This window comes from Malus domestica, chromosome 08 (genome assembly GCF_042453785.1).
Source record: "Malus domestica chromosome 08, GDT2T_hap1".
Taxonomy (NCBI): domain Eukaryota; kingdom Viridiplantae; phylum Streptophyta; class Magnoliopsida; order Rosales; family Rosaceae; genus Malus; species Malus domestica.
In genome coordinates, this window is record NC_091668.1 from 18,460,352 (window position 1) to 18,477,357 (window position 17,006).

Consider the following 17,006-nt stretch of genomic DNA (forward strand, 5'->3'; position numbering starts at 1 on the left):
CTGATTATAACATATATAAAAGTTTGTTAATCATTAATGAGGTTTTTTGTTTCTTCTGAAGAAACAATATTTTTACACTAAGGGGGTAAGAGAGTAGCTACGTCTCACAATCGTTAGCAATAATGTGGTTCAAATTTATCTTTGGCAATAATCGATCTCTTATTTACAAATAAAGATGAATATTTCTAAAACGTAGTACTCAAACACAGCTCTTAGTAAAAAAATAAGTAAAGAATTTTTTAAACAAGTAAAAATAAAAAATTGAAAACCCAAAAATTGGGAAAAGACAGAAAGAAAAACAAAACAAACAAAAATACACCCACATGGAAAGGAAGGAAACGAAAAGATCAGACTCTCTCTCTACCTCTGTCACTCTGTCAGCCCTCCATTTCCACTCACCTTCTCTCTGTCTGCTGCTACTTCCTTCTTCCGCCTAGCCCTTCCGCCCGGGTCGTTCGACGACACTGAATCCATTTCCAGGTATTTTTGTTTCGGAAATTAAATTTTTTACTCAATTTTGTTTCGAACATTTGTGTACAAATTTGATTGCAAACGGACGTTTTTCTTGCCCTAGATTCTGTGATGCTGCTGTGATCTGATCTCGGAACTTGTCCTTAATTGTATATAATTTCTTGTGGTTGTGTAAATTTGCAATTTGTTACATTGTTTGTGCTGAATTTAGTTGATTCAATTGGTAAATTTTGCTAATTGTGATTTGTGGGCACCAAAGATCGGATCTTTTCACCCAATTTTGGATTGGTTTTCGGTGTGCAGAGTGTTGGGGTTTGATTTGGACTGGGAAGGAAGCTTGCATTGTGTGGGATTGCACTGTAGCATTGTACCTTTTTGAACAGTGTTAATGGTGAGGGAAAGCTGGGGATTAGATGCTGAGGGACTGATGTTGTGATGCTACTTAGGCAGAGAAACTGGGTTTCAGGGTAGTCGGAAGGAGGGGAGTTCTTCGACATTTGCTTTATTGGTGACTCAGGTATTTTGCTCTGATCTCCATAAGTTGTATTTGTTACATATTTATTTGCTTTTTGAAGATTTTTTGTTGGGTAAAGTACCTTAATCTAAAAATTCGATCGTGATCTTTAAGGGCCATGATGATTTTCCTTTTGTGCTTTTTTGTGTTTTTTTGTTGGGGATAAAAATCAAAGAGAGGGAATAGAGATGGAAGGAAGGAGAGGAGAGGGAGGAAGATATCGAAAATACGTATAAATAAACTAAAAACCTTACAGTAGTTTTTAGTTTGTGATAAAGCTATTAGATGTATTTTCCTTATAAAAAAACACAAAAAAACATTACCATAGTTTCTATAAAATATTGTTTAAGTATTTGCAGCTTCAAGTCACCCAATAAGGTTGATTCATGCGATGAACAATTACAATATTTTGATTTTCAGGTGGCTAAGGGGAAATCTGAAAGTGGTGTACAGTCAAATGTCAAAAGCTCCCTCCTCTAAACCGCGAGAACCCGTATCGTCTTCTACTTCACAGTCTAGGTTAGCAATGTTCAATTTGCATGGTCTCTTTAACTGTGGTGACAGATTAGTCTTGGTAGTTCAGAAAATGAATGATTGACTGATAAATTTACTGGAGTGCTCCTAAAGTTTTTTATTTTTGTCCCGATTTTTAAAAGTAAGCTGGAGAGACAGAAGTCAAATCCACTTTAGGCTCTTTAAAGTTTTTAATTGGACAATTTTTGATTATTCATTTGCAAGATTTTAAAATGAGTTCATGTTTCACCCAGGGATTTAAATGAACCAGCAATGGATGATGAAGAAGGTACAATGGCAAGAGTTGCTCAATTTATTGAGCAACTACATGCCAGCATGTCTTCACTGCAAGAAAAAGAGCTTATTACAGCACGTTTGCTAGGTATTGCCAAAGCAAGAAAGGATGCAAGAACAATTATTGGTTCGCATTCCCAGGCAATGCCATTGTTCATAAGCATTCTCAGGAACGGCACCCCTGTGGCAAAAGTTAAGGTGGCTGCAACTCTGAGTGTCCTGTGTAAAGATGAAGACTTGCGTCTTAAAGTACTTCTAGGCGGGTGCATCCCCCCTTTACTCTCACTTTTGAAGTCCGAATCAATTGAGGCTAGGAAGGCTGCAGCAGAAGCTATATACGAAGTTTCCTCAGGTGGACTTTCAGATGATCATGTCGGCATCAAAATATTTATCACAGAAGGTGTAGTACCAAACTTGTGGAATCAACTCAATCCAAAGAGCAAGCAGGACAAAGTGGTTGAGGGATTTGTGACAGGGGCTTTGAGAAATCTTTGTGGTGACAAGGATGGTTACTGGAAAGCAACACTCGAGGCTGGTGGAGTTGATATCATTGTGGGTCTTCTGTCTTCTGACAATGCTGCTGCCCAGTCCAATGCAGCCTCCCTCTTGGCCCGTCTCATGTTGGCTTTCAGCGATAGCATCCCTAAAGTAATAGATTCTGGAGCTGTCAAAGCTTTGCTTCAGCTTGTGGGCCAGGAAAATGATGTTTCTGTCCGTGCTAGTGCTGCTGATGCTCTGGAAGCCCTTTCTTCAAAGTCAACTGGGGCTAAAAAAGCTATTGTGAATGCAGATGGTCTTTCAGTTCTAATAGGGGCTATAGTTGCTCCATCTAAAGAGTGCATGCAAGGTGAGTGTGGGCAGGCTCTTCAAGGCCATGCCACACGGGCTTTAGCAAATATATGTGGTGGGATGTCTGCTTTAATTTTATATCTTGGAGAACTGTCACAGTCACCTCGCCTAGCTGCCCCGGTTGCTGATATAATTGGAGCTCTTGCATACACGCTGATGGTCTTTGAGCACAATTCTGGTGCAGATCAGGAATCTGTTAATGTAACAAAGATAGAGGATATTCTTGTAATGCTGCTAAAGCCTCAGGACAATAAGCTTGTTCAAGAGCGTGTCCTTGAGGCCATGGCTAGTCTATATGGCAACAACTCTCTCTCCAGTTGGCTCAATCATGCACAAGCAAAGAAGGTACTCATTGGACTTATAACAATGGCTGCCGTTGACGTGCAAGAGTATCTTATACCCTCTTTGACAAGCTTATGCTGTGATGGTACTGGAATATGGGAGTCCATTGGCAAGAGAGAAGGAATTCAGTTACTTATTTCATTGTTGGGGTTATCCAGTGAGCAGCATCAAGAATATGCTGTTCAGTTGCTGGCCATCTTAGCTGACCAAGTTGATGACAGCAAGTGGGCTATTACAGCTGCCGGTGGGATTCCTCCTCTGGTACAGTTATTAGAGACGGGTTCTCAGAAGGCAAAAGAGGATGCCGCTCATGTGTTGTGGAATTTGTGCTGTCACAGTGAAGATATTCGTGCATGTGTTGAAAGTGCAGGAGCCATCCCAGCATTTTTATGGCTTTTAAAAAGTGGTGGGTCAAGAGGACAAGAAGCATCAGCTAAGGCACTCACAAAGCTTGTCCCGAGAGCGGATTCTGCCACCATTAATCAATTGTTAGCTTTGCTCCTCGGTGACTCTCCAAGCTCGAAGGCCCATACTATCAGGGTATTGGGTCATGTTCTCATAATGGCGTCACACAATGATCTTGTGCATAAAGGTTCAGCAGCTAATAAAGGGCTGAGGTCTCTTGTCCAGGTCCTCAATTCATCAAATGAAGAAACTCAAGAGTATGCTGCGTCTGTCCTAGCTGATCTATTCAGCACAAGACAAGATATTTGTGATACTCTTGCAACTGATGAGATCGTGCATCCTTGCATGAAGCTATTGACCAGCAACACACAAGGTGTTGCAACACAGTCAGCTCGAGCATTGGGTGCTCTGTCCCGCCCTATGAAGACCAAAACAACAAGCAAGATGTCTTATTTTGCAGAAGGTGATGTCAAGCCCCTCATCAGACTGGCTAAAACTTCTTCCATTGATGCTGCTGAAACTGCAGTTGCTGCACTTGCCAATCTTCTCTCTGATCCCCAGATTGCTGCAGAAGCCCTGGCAGAAGATGTTGTTTCAGCTTTGATAAGAGTACTGGGTGATGGAACTTCAGAAGGTAAGAAGAATGCATCCCGTGCCCTTCGTCAATTCCTGAAGCATTTTCCTGTAGGTTATGTGCTCACAGGAAATGCTCAGTGTTGTTTTGCTATGCTTGCTATTGTTGATTCCTTAAATGCATTGGATATGGTTGGGACTGATGCTGCGGATGCTTTAGAAGTAGTAGCTCTTTTGGCTAGAACAAAACAGGGCGTGAACTTCACTTACCGTCCATGGTCTGCCCTTGCTGAAGTTCCATCAAGCTTAGAATCTCTTGTTCGCTGCCTGGCTGAAGGGCCTCCCCCACTTCAGGATAAGGCAATAGAAATTTTATCTAGGCTTTGTGATGAGCAACCAGTTGTGCTCGGTGATCTATTGATTGAAAGATCAAGATCCCTTGGTTCACTAGCTAACAGGGTAATGAACTCATCTAGTCTAGAAATCAGAGTTGGAGGAGCTGCGTTACTTATTTGTGCAGCAAAAGAGTACAAACAGAAGGCAATGGAAGTACTTGATGTATCAGGATATTTAAAACTGTTAGTGTATGCTTTAGTGGACATGATGAAGCAAAATTCTAGCTGCTCCTCTCTAGAAATTGAAGTCAGAACTCCTAGGGGTTTTATTGAAAGAACTGCATTCCACAAAGGTGACGAATTTGATGTCCCTGATCCAGCCATTGTCTTAGGGGGTACTGTTGCCTTGTGGTTGCTATGCATAATTGGTTCCTTTCATGCAAAGAGCAAACTCACAATTATGGAAGCCGGTGGTCTTGAGGTTCTATCTGACAAGCTTGCATGTTACACTTCCAATCCACAGGTATAGATTAATCTGCTTGTAGTTTCATGTTTAGATACTTTTTGGTACAGATAGTTGAAATATAAATTTTGGTAGCTTACTGGATTGGTCATCTTTATGAACAGGCAGAATATGAGGATACGGAAGGTATATGGATTAGTGCCTTACTCCTGGCTATTCTGTTTGAAGATGCAAATGTTGTTCTGTCACCTGTAACAATGTGCATCATTCCTTCACTTGCTCTTCTTTTGAGATCAGATGAGATGATTGATAGGTTCTTTGCTGCCCAGTCAATGGCCAGTCTTGTTTCTAATGGTAGTAAAGGAATAATTCTTGCCCTTGCAAATTCAGGTGCGGTTGCTGGATTAATAACCCTAATTGGTTATATAGAGTCCGACGTGCCTAACCTCGTTACTTTGTCAGAAGAGTTTTCTCTGGTACGAAATCCTGATCAAGTTGTTTTGGAGTACCTTTTTTATTTTGAAGATGTAAGAGTTGGATCAACAGCACGTAAGTCTATACCTCTCTTGGTGGATCTCTTGAGACCAATGCCAGAACGGCCTGGTGCCCCTCCATTTGCTGTTAAACTCTTGACCCGTATTGCCAATGGAAGTGATACAAATAAATTAATTATGGGTGAAGCTGGAGCTCTGGATGCTCTGACAAAGTACCTTTCTTTGAGCCCACAAGACTCCACAGAAGCTACAATAACTGAATTATTCAGAATATTATTCAGCAATCCCGATATCATTCGTTATGAAGCATCAGCTAGTTCTTTGAATCAACTCATAGCTGTTCTGCGTCTAGGGTCAAGAACTGCAAGATATAGTGCTGCAAGAGCTCTTCATGAACTATTTGACGCTGAGAACATCAGAGATTCTGATTTAGCAAGGCAGTCTATTCAACCATTGGTTGACATGCTTAACGCTGCATCAGAGAGTGAGCAAGAGGCTGCCCTTGTTGCGTTAATTAAGTTGACTTCAGGAAATTCTTCTAAAGCAGCTTTTTTTACTGATGGGCAGGGAAATCCACTGGAGAGTTTGTACAAAATACTGTCTTCTGCTTCATCCTTGGAATTGAGGAGAATTGCTGCACAACTCTGTTGTACTTTGTTTGATAATACCGAAGTCAGAGCAAGTGCAATTGCCTCAGAATGCGTAGAGCCCCTTATATCACTGATGCATTCTGATACAACTACAGCTGTAGAAGCTGGAGTTTGTGCTTTTGAAAAATTGTTGGATGATGAACACCGGGTGGAGCTTGCAATGGCCTATAATGTTGTGGATCTCCTTGTTGGATTAGTTTCTGGAACAAGCATGCTGCTCATTGAGGCCAGTGTCTGTTCTCTCATAAAGTTGGGGAAAGACCGGACCCCATGCAAATTGGATATGGTCAATGCTGGAATTATTGATAAATGTCTTGAGCTACTACCTGCTGCACCCAGTTCATTATGCTCTTCCGTGGCTGAATTGTTCCGCATTTTAACAAATAGTAATGCAATTGCTAGAAGTTTGGGTGCTGCACAAATTGTAGAACCTCTTTTTATAGTTTTACAACGTCCAGATTTCAATTTATGGGGACAGCACAGTGCATTACAAGCACTGGTAAATATTTTGGAGAAGCCACAAAGCCTTGCAACTTTAAAGCTTACACCTAGCCAAGTGATCGAGCCTCTAATTTCATTTCTGGAATCCCCATCTCAAGCCATCCAGCAGCTTGGCACAGAATTGCTATCTCATCTTCTTGCACAAGAACATTTTCAGCAAGATATTACAACAAAAAATGCAGTTGTTCCTCTTGTTCAGCTTGCAGGAATTGGAATATTAAACTTGCAGCAGACAGCGGTAAAGGCACTGGAAAAAATCTCAACAAGCTGGCCAAGGGCAGTTGCTGATGCTGGTGGTATCTTTGAGCTTGGAAAGGTTATTATTCAAGATGACCCTCAGCCACCTCATGCCCTGTGGGAATCAGCTGCTTTAGTTCTCTCAAATGTTCTGCGCTTCAACGCTGAATACTATTTTAAGGTTCCTGTGGTGGTTCTTGTTAAAATGTTGCATTCAACACTGGATAGCACCATCACGGTGGCCCTCAATGCGTTACTTGTTCATGAAAGGAATGATAATTTAAGTGCAGAACAGATGACTGATGGTGGTGCTATAGAAGCCTTGTTGGACCTTTTACGGTCTCATCAATGTGAAGAAGCTTCTGGAAGATTACTTGAAGCTCTATTTAACAATGTCAGGATACGACAAATGAAGGTCTCTCAGTATGCAATAGCACCGCTATCGCAGTATCTGTTAGATCCACAAACCAAATCGCAGTCTGGAAAACTTCTTGCTGCTCTTGCTCTGGGAGACCTTTCCCAACATGAAGGGCTTGCGAGAGCTAGAGATTCTGTTTCTGCATGTCGTGCATTGATAAGCTTGCTTGAAGAACAACCAACAGAAGAGATGAAAATGGTGTCAATTTGTGCATTGCAGAACTTTGTCATGAACAGCCGAACAAATAGGCGAGCTGTTGCTGAAGCTGGGGGCATACTGATTATTCAAGAACTACTACTGTCTCCGAATGCAGAAACTGCTGGGCAGGCAGCATTGCTTATCAAATTCTTGTTTTCTAATCACACACTCCAAGAGTATGTATCAAATGAACTTATAAGATCTTTGACAGGTAATTCATGTCTGCATTGCTATTTGGTTTCAAATGCTGATTTACCCCTATAAACTAAAAGACTAACGTATGATATTCATCAACCTCCCTTTATTTATTTATTTATTTCGTTCTTTCTTTCTTCTGTTGATTTATTGGATCCAATGCTGTGTCTTGCAGCTGCATTAGAGAGAGAGTTGTGGACCTCAGCAACTATTAATGAAGAGGTCTTGAGAGCCTTACATATGATATTCGTCAACTTCCCAAAGCTCCATATTTCTGAAGCAGCCACTCTCTGCATTCCCAATCTGATTGGAGCTCTTAAATCTGGTAGTGACACGGCTCAGGACGTTGTTTTGGACACCCTTTCCCTGTTGAGACATTCTTGGTCAACCATGCCAATAGATATTGCAAAGTCTCAGGCTGTGATTGCTGCCGAAGCCATTCCCATCCTACAAATGCTCATGAAAACCTGTCCACCAAGTTTCCAAGAGAGAGCAGACAGCCTGTTGCATTGCTTACCAGGTTGTTTGACTGTTACAATTAAGCGGGGGAACAACCTTAAACAGGCCATGGGAGGTACAAATGCTTTTTGTCGATTGACAATAGGCAATGGCCCTCCTCGACAAACCAAGGTAATGGTTCCATAAGACTAGTTATGTACAACATGAAAAAAAGAAACTGTGTATTGCATAACCTACATGAATGATACCTAACAGTTGTTGGTCTAGCGGTCAGGTCCTTGGTTTGCTCCCAAGTGGTCTGGGGTTCGACTGTCTCCCACGGTACCCACCTAGCACATGCTAGAGTTTCACACTCCCCAAATGTTGTGGGGTCAAGCAGGGGCCTAGTGATTAGTCTGGTCAAAGACTCGGATACACTAGTTTCAAAAATAAAAATAAAAAATAACCTTCATGGATGATTAAATCTTTATTCTTAATAGAGAAATTGATTGTTTACTCCTGGCCGAAGTTTTCTTTTCATTCTTTTCCTCTGTTTATGATGCACGATTGAAGCCTCTTTAGAGCACCTGACAAATCCTAGGGCCACATGGTGGCCCTAATCCCGTAAATACTGGATAATGGATAATTACCAGGCCCCTGCCGGGGGGTGGCTCTGAAGGGATTAGCACTGATTTTCTATGAAAATAAATTATATTATTGCTTCTGCAATGACTTTACTGCGTCTAAATGTGCAATAGAATTTTGATAACATAGCGATGCCTGCAAGTTCCCTATCTTATATTGGTTTTGTGAAGATTTACCAATAATTATTATTCTTTTAACCAAATTTTTTATTTTATTTGTCTATATATAAATAGGAAGAGTGAGCATAGTGCATTTGACTGCAAGTCTGTTGTTTCAAATGCTTTAATAAAGAAGTTTCATGTTGTGCATATAAGTCATGATGTTTTATATCCTCTCTACGTTTATAGCTTTATGTTATACTAAAATGTTGTTTCGCCAATAGGTAGTGAGCCACAGTACCTCTCCAGAATGGAAAGAAAGCTTTACGTGGGCATTTGATGTGCCTCCAAAGGGACAAAAGCTCCACATCATTTGCAAAAGCAAAAATACCTTCGGAAAGGTAATTAGTTTTCTATTTAGATTTGCAAATCGCAAGCAGATAAGTTGATCATTCGTTATTATCATGAATCTTTATGCTCTTGACCTATGAAAAAAAGTTTGATGCTCTTGTTTCCTGTAAGGCTTTTGATTTAATAGGGTGGGTTTAAATCTCATCAAACAATAGTGAAAGGGCGATAACTCTGCACTGATTAGGCACACCCCCACCCCCATTTTTGCGTTTCATTTCGTGATTGTTGTAGGCGAGCCTTTTGTTTTTCTTTTATTTCTCAGACAACGCTGGGAAGAGTGACGATCCAAATTGACAAAGTTGTGAGTGAAGGAGTATACAGTGGATTATTCAGTCTAAATCATGACAGCAACAAAGATGGGTCTTCCCGTACACTAGAAATCGAGATTATCTGGTCCAACAGAATGGCCGACGAAGAAACTTGAACGAGTATAAGAGTCAGGTGCGGTGCAGTCTCCTCCTCGTAAAGCTGAGAACGCCGGATTGATTATCCGAACGGGTAAAAGGAGGTCGGCTTGCTTGTAATTATTTTTGTGTGTTTAAAGGTCCAGTTTTGTCCTTTGAAATTTTAAGCTGCTTCAGGTAATTGTAAATTACATTTATTAGGTTGCGGATTTGATAGAGTGGAAATGCATTCCCACGTTTCAAGGGAATCTAAAAGTTCAAGGGAAGTTTGTACAGGTCAGTCTGTAGGTGCTAGCAATTTGAAGATTCGAAAATGATCGACGTTTGAAAATCCTACAAAGTCGGGAAAGCTTTTCATTGTACAAGTCCTGCCTTGCACACATCGAGAATTAGTTGGTCGTTGATTAATCTCTCTAGTTCGAGTTGTTAGAGTCGTGGACGGGACTGGGACGCTCATTCATGTCCAGATTCTATTGAGGTTTCAAAACTAAACGTAAGGCTTACATAACATCTTGACATCCTCTCAACCCGTGCATTACCGGTGTAATGAACCAACAGTATCTGTCTCATAAGTACATTCCCAACATGAAGCAAAACCCGCAAATTAAACGAGCACAACACAACTACTTCGCAGCAGCAACAAGTGCAGATCGAGCTTTTGTGAAGGTGGCTATCAGTGATCCGAGTTGCAACTTATCATTGCACCCAAACGTCAACCTGTACCTGCAAATGTTAAATAACTCTCACAGATTAGTGTTAAATTCGGATCAGCCAGTTCCAACTTTAACGCATACTCAATTTGCATATTGAACAAATTTACAATCTTCGGTATCATATATTGGCAAGCAATTTCCGCATATGCACTACCTCCCTCTCCCTTTTTTGAAGCAAATTGATGCACTATCGTTTATTATATACTGTGACCAAGTATCGCCATTACCACGTTGCAATAATCTCGGCTGCCTAATTTGTATGGTCCAGAATGAAGAAAACAATAAGAAAATGAAAAGAGGATAAGACGGAGACACATACTCTATGTCAGCTAAATCATTAATCAATTTAACTCGAACTTCTGCGGGCATCATAATCTTAAAAACGAACCTGTTCAAAGAAAGCAGTGTGGGTGAGACGAAGCAAACAAAATGCCAAGAGAAAATGTAGAAAAATGTGTAACACTTACATGGTCACTTCTCTTACAATATCTATCAAAGCCAACCCTTTTCTTGCTTTCATGTCAGATATTCCTGCAATCAAGTGAAAAATAGAAAACACTAAAGAACTTTTCCCTCTGACAATATAATTACAAATACGTAAACAAATAAGATAGTTGAATACGTTTGAAACTCTCAGCAAATGATTCGTTCAAAAGCCAGTAAGATATTTGCTCAATATCTTTGGGCAATGGATTTCCTGTGCAAAGATATACCGCTTCTTCAGTTATCTGCTGTGAAGCCATATGAGTTGACTGCGTATATTGAAATAGGAATGACGTTAACATAATCATGAAAAAACAAATTTAAGGGTAGTCATACCGCAGGTAATTTGAGTTTCTGCTATTACTAATTAAGGAATAAAGGATTTCATAAAATTTTTACATATTACAAGGAAAAATGTCATTTCCCTAACCTGTCGTTTTATGAATCGATACATTGCCACACAAACAGATTTTGCACAGCAAAAGAGAAAGATGAATAGACAAATGCACAGACAAGTAACATCTGAGTAGAGATCTTTAACCTGCAAAATGTTCAGAGCCCTTCTCATGTCACCATTGCTAAGCCGTATAACTGCCGCTAAGCCACTCGCAGGCACATCAAGCCTAATCCAATCAATAAATCTCAACTTGTCAATATATTTCTGACATACAACCATAACGTTTGCTGTTGAAGCACATTTATATAACTATATTTGCCTTAACAAAAGGATCGTTTTTTGGGCTTGATTTTGAAGAGTAGTTTTCCACTTTATTTTCAACTATATATTATAACAAGGGGTAGGAGAATCTCCCTACCCGGCTAGGCAACAACGTTTTCTTGTTTGAAATTACTGAATCACATCTTTAGAATCTTTCACAAATCTTGGAAGCATTTAATGCAAAAAAAAATCCCCTCTAGCATGACCTTGTTGAACAATGAGTAAGCCAAAAAAGTACTAAACCTTTTTCCCACTTTAAACTTGACACTGACAAAATGGGTAATAGTTAACCTCAACAGAGAAGAACCTTGCTTACATTTTAGTTCACAGAAAGGGTGATTTTACAGAATTTAATTTTCATCCTCTATAGGAAAACATAAAAGGCAACATCTACATAATGCACGATCAACGCACCCAAAAAAATGTGAGTAAAAGAACAGTACTTACCCTTCAGCTTCTATAACATGTTTGAGTCTCTCTGAGACATGAAACTCCTCAAGTGGAGCAAATCGGAAACGAGTACATCGTGATTGTAATGCTGGAATGATCTTGTTGACATGATTACAAATTAGTGAAAACCTAGTATTCTTTGTGTATTTCTCAATCACTGTACCAAACGCAAAAGTATATTAGAAAAACGAATCAGTGAGATATTTGGGAAGTTGAAACCGACAAAAATCTAATCAAACAATTCATACCCCTTCGCAAAGCAAATTGAGCATCCTTTGTCATAGCATCCGCCTCATCCAGCAATACCATTTTTACAGATGACTTTGCACTATCACCCCTGAACAGACATAAACGGCCTATAAGCTTGATCACACAGCTAAACGTTAGACATAATAACTTGCAGAAACTAACATCAAATAACATCACAATGTTTAGCCATCGTTGGTTGTCTGAAATCTTATAATCTTTCAGAAAGGAGATATATTCATAAGGCTGGAAAACAACCAGAAATCACCAAAATATAAATTAACAAATGACAGGCACAAATCAAAGTCTTACCCAAACGAGAAACTCTGCGTGCTAGCAAAATCTTGAATCTGTTGTCGCACAACATTGATCCCCCTGTCATCGGATGCATTCAACTCCAGAATCATATTGTGGTACTGCACTCCATAGAGCTTGCGTGCCACAGCAAGAATAGTTGAAGTTTTGCCAGTACCAGGAGGGCCATATAGTAGGAGGTGCGGCAATCTGTTCTCACTAGTAAGCCTATCAACTATGCAACCCCGCCACAAAAACACATTGAATTAATGGATAACTAAACAATTAAAATGAATGACAACTACTTATAAGCATTAAGATTAACCAAAATTATGCTCCTTATAATTGCTGCAGCTCATGCCGAAAATCGAAACATTAGGAAAATCAAGCCAAACCCCTAGGATCTCTTTACATTCGTGGTGAGCAAGGGGAAAAACAAATGGGAAACTGTGCTGCTTTTCTCTAATTTCTCCATCTCTGAAATTATATATACATACGAATATATACACACAAATGAACATCTTTTATTCCCAGATTTTCTCACCAAACAAACACTACAGCAACTAATTATAATAGAGAGAAACCCAACAAGCAAAATCAACATAAACCCTAGAAAATCCAACACTTGATACCACCAATCAAGGGGAGAAGGAATTGCTTACTGGTGTCGACAATGTCGCGGTGAGCAGCGACGTCCGCGAGGGATTGAGGGCGGTACTTCTCGACCCACGGCGTGGCTTTGCCGTGGGAAGGGGCGGCGGCGGAGACGACGACGTTTTTGCCTTTGTTGTTGGGTTGTACAGATGGGTTGTCATCGTCGTCGATGTCCATGAGAGTGATTGGCTCCGCCATGGTAGGGACTAGAGTCGACTGCTTAGCTGCTCTCAGCGAGAATCGAGGGTTTCAGTGATCCCAGCAATGGCGCCAACTTGATTTTTGAGAGCGGGATACCCTTTCTACAATTTATTATAAATAAATAAATAAACTTTTGTTTATTTTTTATTTTTTATTTTTGAAAAAATCAATAGTTTTAGTAAGTTAAATAAATAAGAGTACTACTAGACCCACCTCAATATCATATTTTCCCACTCACATGATAATCTCATCAACTATAAAAAATAAAAAAAGTAAAATATTATTTTCCCAACCATCGTTATTCTCAAAATAACCCTAATACATCTCTAATATATCTTTAAATAATATTTAAATAAATAAAAAAAAAACTGAAAGAAAATGCAAGCCTTGACATTTATCATCTCCTTCACGCTTGTCCTTAAACTCATCGCCTTCACACACACACCCCCCCCCCCCCACCGAAAAAATCTCTTTCCAAATCCCCACCCTTTATTTACACCAATATTCCCTACCACCCGCCCCCCCCCTCCAAATGCCCAGTATTCACACCTACCGTCGCACCGCAGAGGCTCCATTGAAGTTTCTCGCCTCCATCTAACACACACCATTCCTTCCTCCAACCTTTATGCCGATTGTAGCCCAAATCTTTCCTAGCCTCTATCCAATGCAGATATCACACCCCTCACACCATTATTTATTTATTATTTTATTTTTTATTTTTTTGAATTTTTGTAATTAATTAAATATGGATTTAGAAGTCTTCTTTTAAAAGGATAACGCATGTCATTAACATTTTTATTAAATGGTGGGTGGAAAAATAAGATACTGGGGTGGGAATATCAATACTCTTAAATAATTAGTTGTTTGATGAGATTTAATTAAAGCGCCGTCACTCAGTACTAAGGTCTTGATGGTATTCCTCTTCACTTAGAAGTGAGATATCTTATATTCGAATCTCGTGAATGGCGAATTTGATACCAAATTAGGCTGCCCACTATGTGGCTTACCTGAACTCCTCATCTCTTTAGTGTAAAAATATCGATGGACTAAAAAAAAATTAAAGCGCCATAGCATATTTTAATTTTATTAATCACTAAATACTACATTATAAGAATCAAGCATCCCAAGTTTTATTTCTATAACACTGTGAGTTTAATATATTGTTACTCCACGCATGAAATTGATGTATTGGACCCATGATTTCAATAAATTGGTATTACACTCAAATTTTCAAACACACTGTAAAAGTATGGTTCCTATATAAATTTAATATATTGGTATCATACTCACTTTTTCTAACCTACTATTACTACTACAACATTTTGGGAAATTTAGAAAACTAACCGAAATTTAGACTTCATATGGAATTATAATCACAATTTTAAATTTATGATAATTATAAATTTAAGTTAGAGATCTCCCCCTTTTTTTTTAAATTTGTAATCGAAAACAGCATGGAGGCTCTTAAGCGTGAGAGAAAAATGTTAGCCAAGAAAGTGCCGAAGAAAGAAAGGTTTTACCAAAAGTGGGGGATTAGGCAAAACACAAAGAAGAGGAGCCTGCAGTTGGCAAACTTGATAGGGACGAGCACAATGGACATGGGGCACATTTGGGAGAGAGTCGTCCTTGATGCGAAGCTGGTTGGCCTCGTCGAGCCACTCGAGGCTCCCAAGGAGATACTCGTACTCAACTTCTTAACTCGCCCTATAGATAAGAATTCCTCCATCTAGAGAGATTCCATGTTTACTCTATCGAATTCGGCTCCAGTTAGATGAAGGCAACTCAATAGCAAAGTATTAAAAGGATGAATAGCCTCGTCTAGAGGTGAGGCGAAGGCTCACAGTACCTAAAATTTTAATATATATTTATAAAATATAATACTTTGTAAAACAAAGATAATTATAACTAAATCAAAGATAATTCTTTTCAAAAAAAATCAAAGATAATATTATCTCTTCATTACTAAGTCTAGTTGTGCTTAGAAACTATGTCACAAAGTGTTAAAATGTTGTAATTATTTATTTTATTGTAAGCAATTATAGATAATTTTAAGAGAAATTAGGGTAAGTGGTCACAATTATAATAGAGAATTTCAAGGAAAATAAAGGATGAATGTCACAATTATAGGGAAATTCAAAAAGAAATAAAGGTTGAGTGGAGAAATTATATGGAATTTAAAATGAAATAAAGGCTGAGTAGATAAATTATAAGGAATTTAAAAGGAAATAATGGCTTAGTGGAGCAATTGTTATATGAAATTTAAAGGAAAATAAAGGCTCGGTGGAGCGATTATGGGGAATTTGAAGAGAAATGAAACTTTGCTAATCAAAATGCTAGGTGGCAGAATCTGAATGAGCAACAATTAAATAAAAACAAAAAAACATAGAAAAGAGTTAAAGTTAGACTTTGTCACGTAGGATTTGGAGAGAGAAACTCTCTCTTTCTTCTTCGTTTAAATTAGATCAGTCTCCTACATTTTAGAAGCAGACATGAATTTTGAAGGAAAAAAAGGCCCAAGTTGAACGCCTAGGGGCACCCTAATGCCACCCTACCCCTACCCCTACAAAACAAAGGCTAAAATCCAGCCCCCCAGCCTCCAAGGCTACCTAGGTGCGCCCGAGGCAAGTTTTTTAAAACACTGCTCAATAGAACTATTTTGTACAAAATATGATGTCTAGCTCTCACTCAGCTTGAATTAGGGGTGGGCACGAGCCGGGTCGGGGATAGCATATTCTAATATAGGAACCGGGCCTAACTCGCCCCGGTTGAAACGGGCCAGGTTCACGGGTCCTTTGTTTTTTTTTTTTTTTTTTTTTTTAAACACTAAAATTTGCACAGATTCACTACCAGTACCAGTGCACACTGCAGTGTGCGGATTTTGCACAAATTGAGCATAGATGTGAACTTCATTGTTGTTCGGACAAAATGCCAGCATTGCAAGACAATCGGAATTATCAAATTACAACACTGCAAATACAAAAATACATTGATCACAACTAAAACCTATGCTCACAACCATCATAGTCTGAAGCACCATCAAAATTTCCAATTTTTCAGAGACCAGAAACTAGACAATAATACCCATTGGGTCATTGATTACCATAGTTCTTTAAAACATTACCTTTTCAGATGCAAGCTATATGTATATGTACGTGTATATCTACATATAAAGCATAAGCAGAAAAGATAGAAGCTCACATCATAATAATTAACCCCAATCCTCTGTTTGTCTAAGTGCAAATAGAAAAATGGAACCAAAATATTCAACCCAAAATCTTCACATTAGCTCAATAACTATATTGTTTCCAAGCTCTAAGCTTTCCAATTTCCTAACACGTACCCACAAACATAAAAGCATTAAAATACGTAATTGCAAAAAGAAAAAGCAATTTGAAGAAACTAAATGCTTATTTTCCTATTGTCTACCCCATATTTTCCTAACAACCAAACAGAATAAGAAGAAGAATAAGAAAGAGTGGGAAACATTACTGGAGCGATCACGACTCCAAGCATGGCAAGTAATGCATCGAGCGAACTTGTGAACTTCCACCGCCGCCATTTATTTGATTCTATCTCAGAGGCAGAGGGAATTGCATGAAATTCCCTACACCAGAAAATTTAGGGGATTTTGCCAACAGATCAATGATCAATCCTAATTTAAAAACCCTAAAATCCCTACACCAAAAATTCACATTAATAACAAAACCCTAATTCAAAATTACCTAAATTTTTTAGGGATGATGGCTGGTAGCAACATCCTCAACGACGGTGATGGTGTGATGGTGGTCGCGACGACTTG

At 39.1% G+C, this 17,006-nt stretch overlaps 2 protein-coding genes across 3 annotated transcripts; one reads left to right on the forward strand and one right to left on the reverse strand.

Annotated features, from left to right (window-relative positions):
• Positions 1-293: 293 nt before the first annotated feature.
• On the forward strand, positions 294-9,779 carry LOC103441541 (protein CELLULOSE SYNTHASE INTERACTIVE 3-like). 2 transcript variants are annotated; one of them, XR_530272.4, is made up of 9 exons: positions 294-480; positions 775-988; positions 1,406-1,504; positions 1,753-4,819; positions 4,924-7,468; positions 7,628-8,082; positions 8,918-9,034; positions 9,307-9,552; positions 9,650-9,779. XR_530272.4 is itself a non-coding variant. In XM_008380221.4 (8 exons), the coding sequence occupies exons 3-8, from the start codon at positions 1,443-1,445 to the stop codon at positions 9,466-9,468; spliced, it is 6,408 nt and encodes a 2,135-aa protein (XP_008378443.3). In that variant the 5' UTR covers positions 294-480; positions 775-988; positions 1,406-1,442; the 3' UTR covers positions 9,469-9,779. The 2 variants fall into 2 exon arrangements, 1 of the variants encoding a protein (XP_008378443.3); XM_008380221.4 differs by having other exon boundaries at positions 9,307-9,779.
• Positions 9,780-9,900: 121 nt separating this feature from the next.
• Positions 9,901-13,664, reverse strand: LOC103441543 (replication factor C subunit 3). The gene is made up of 9 exons (XM_008380222.4): positions 13,015-13,664; positions 12,371-12,587; positions 12,061-12,149; positions 11,810-11,969; positions 11,186-11,267; positions 10,784-10,913; positions 10,629-10,692; positions 10,481-10,549; positions 9,901-10,171 (listed from the first exon to the last, which is right to left on the reverse strand). The coding sequence occupies exons 1-9, from the start codon at positions 13,202-13,204 to the stop codon at positions 10,072-10,074; spliced, it is 1,101 nt and encodes a 366-aa protein (XP_008378444.1). The 5' UTR covers positions 13,205-13,664; the 3' UTR covers positions 9,901-10,071.
• Between the last annotated feature and the right edge of the window lie 3,342 nt (positions 13,665-17,006).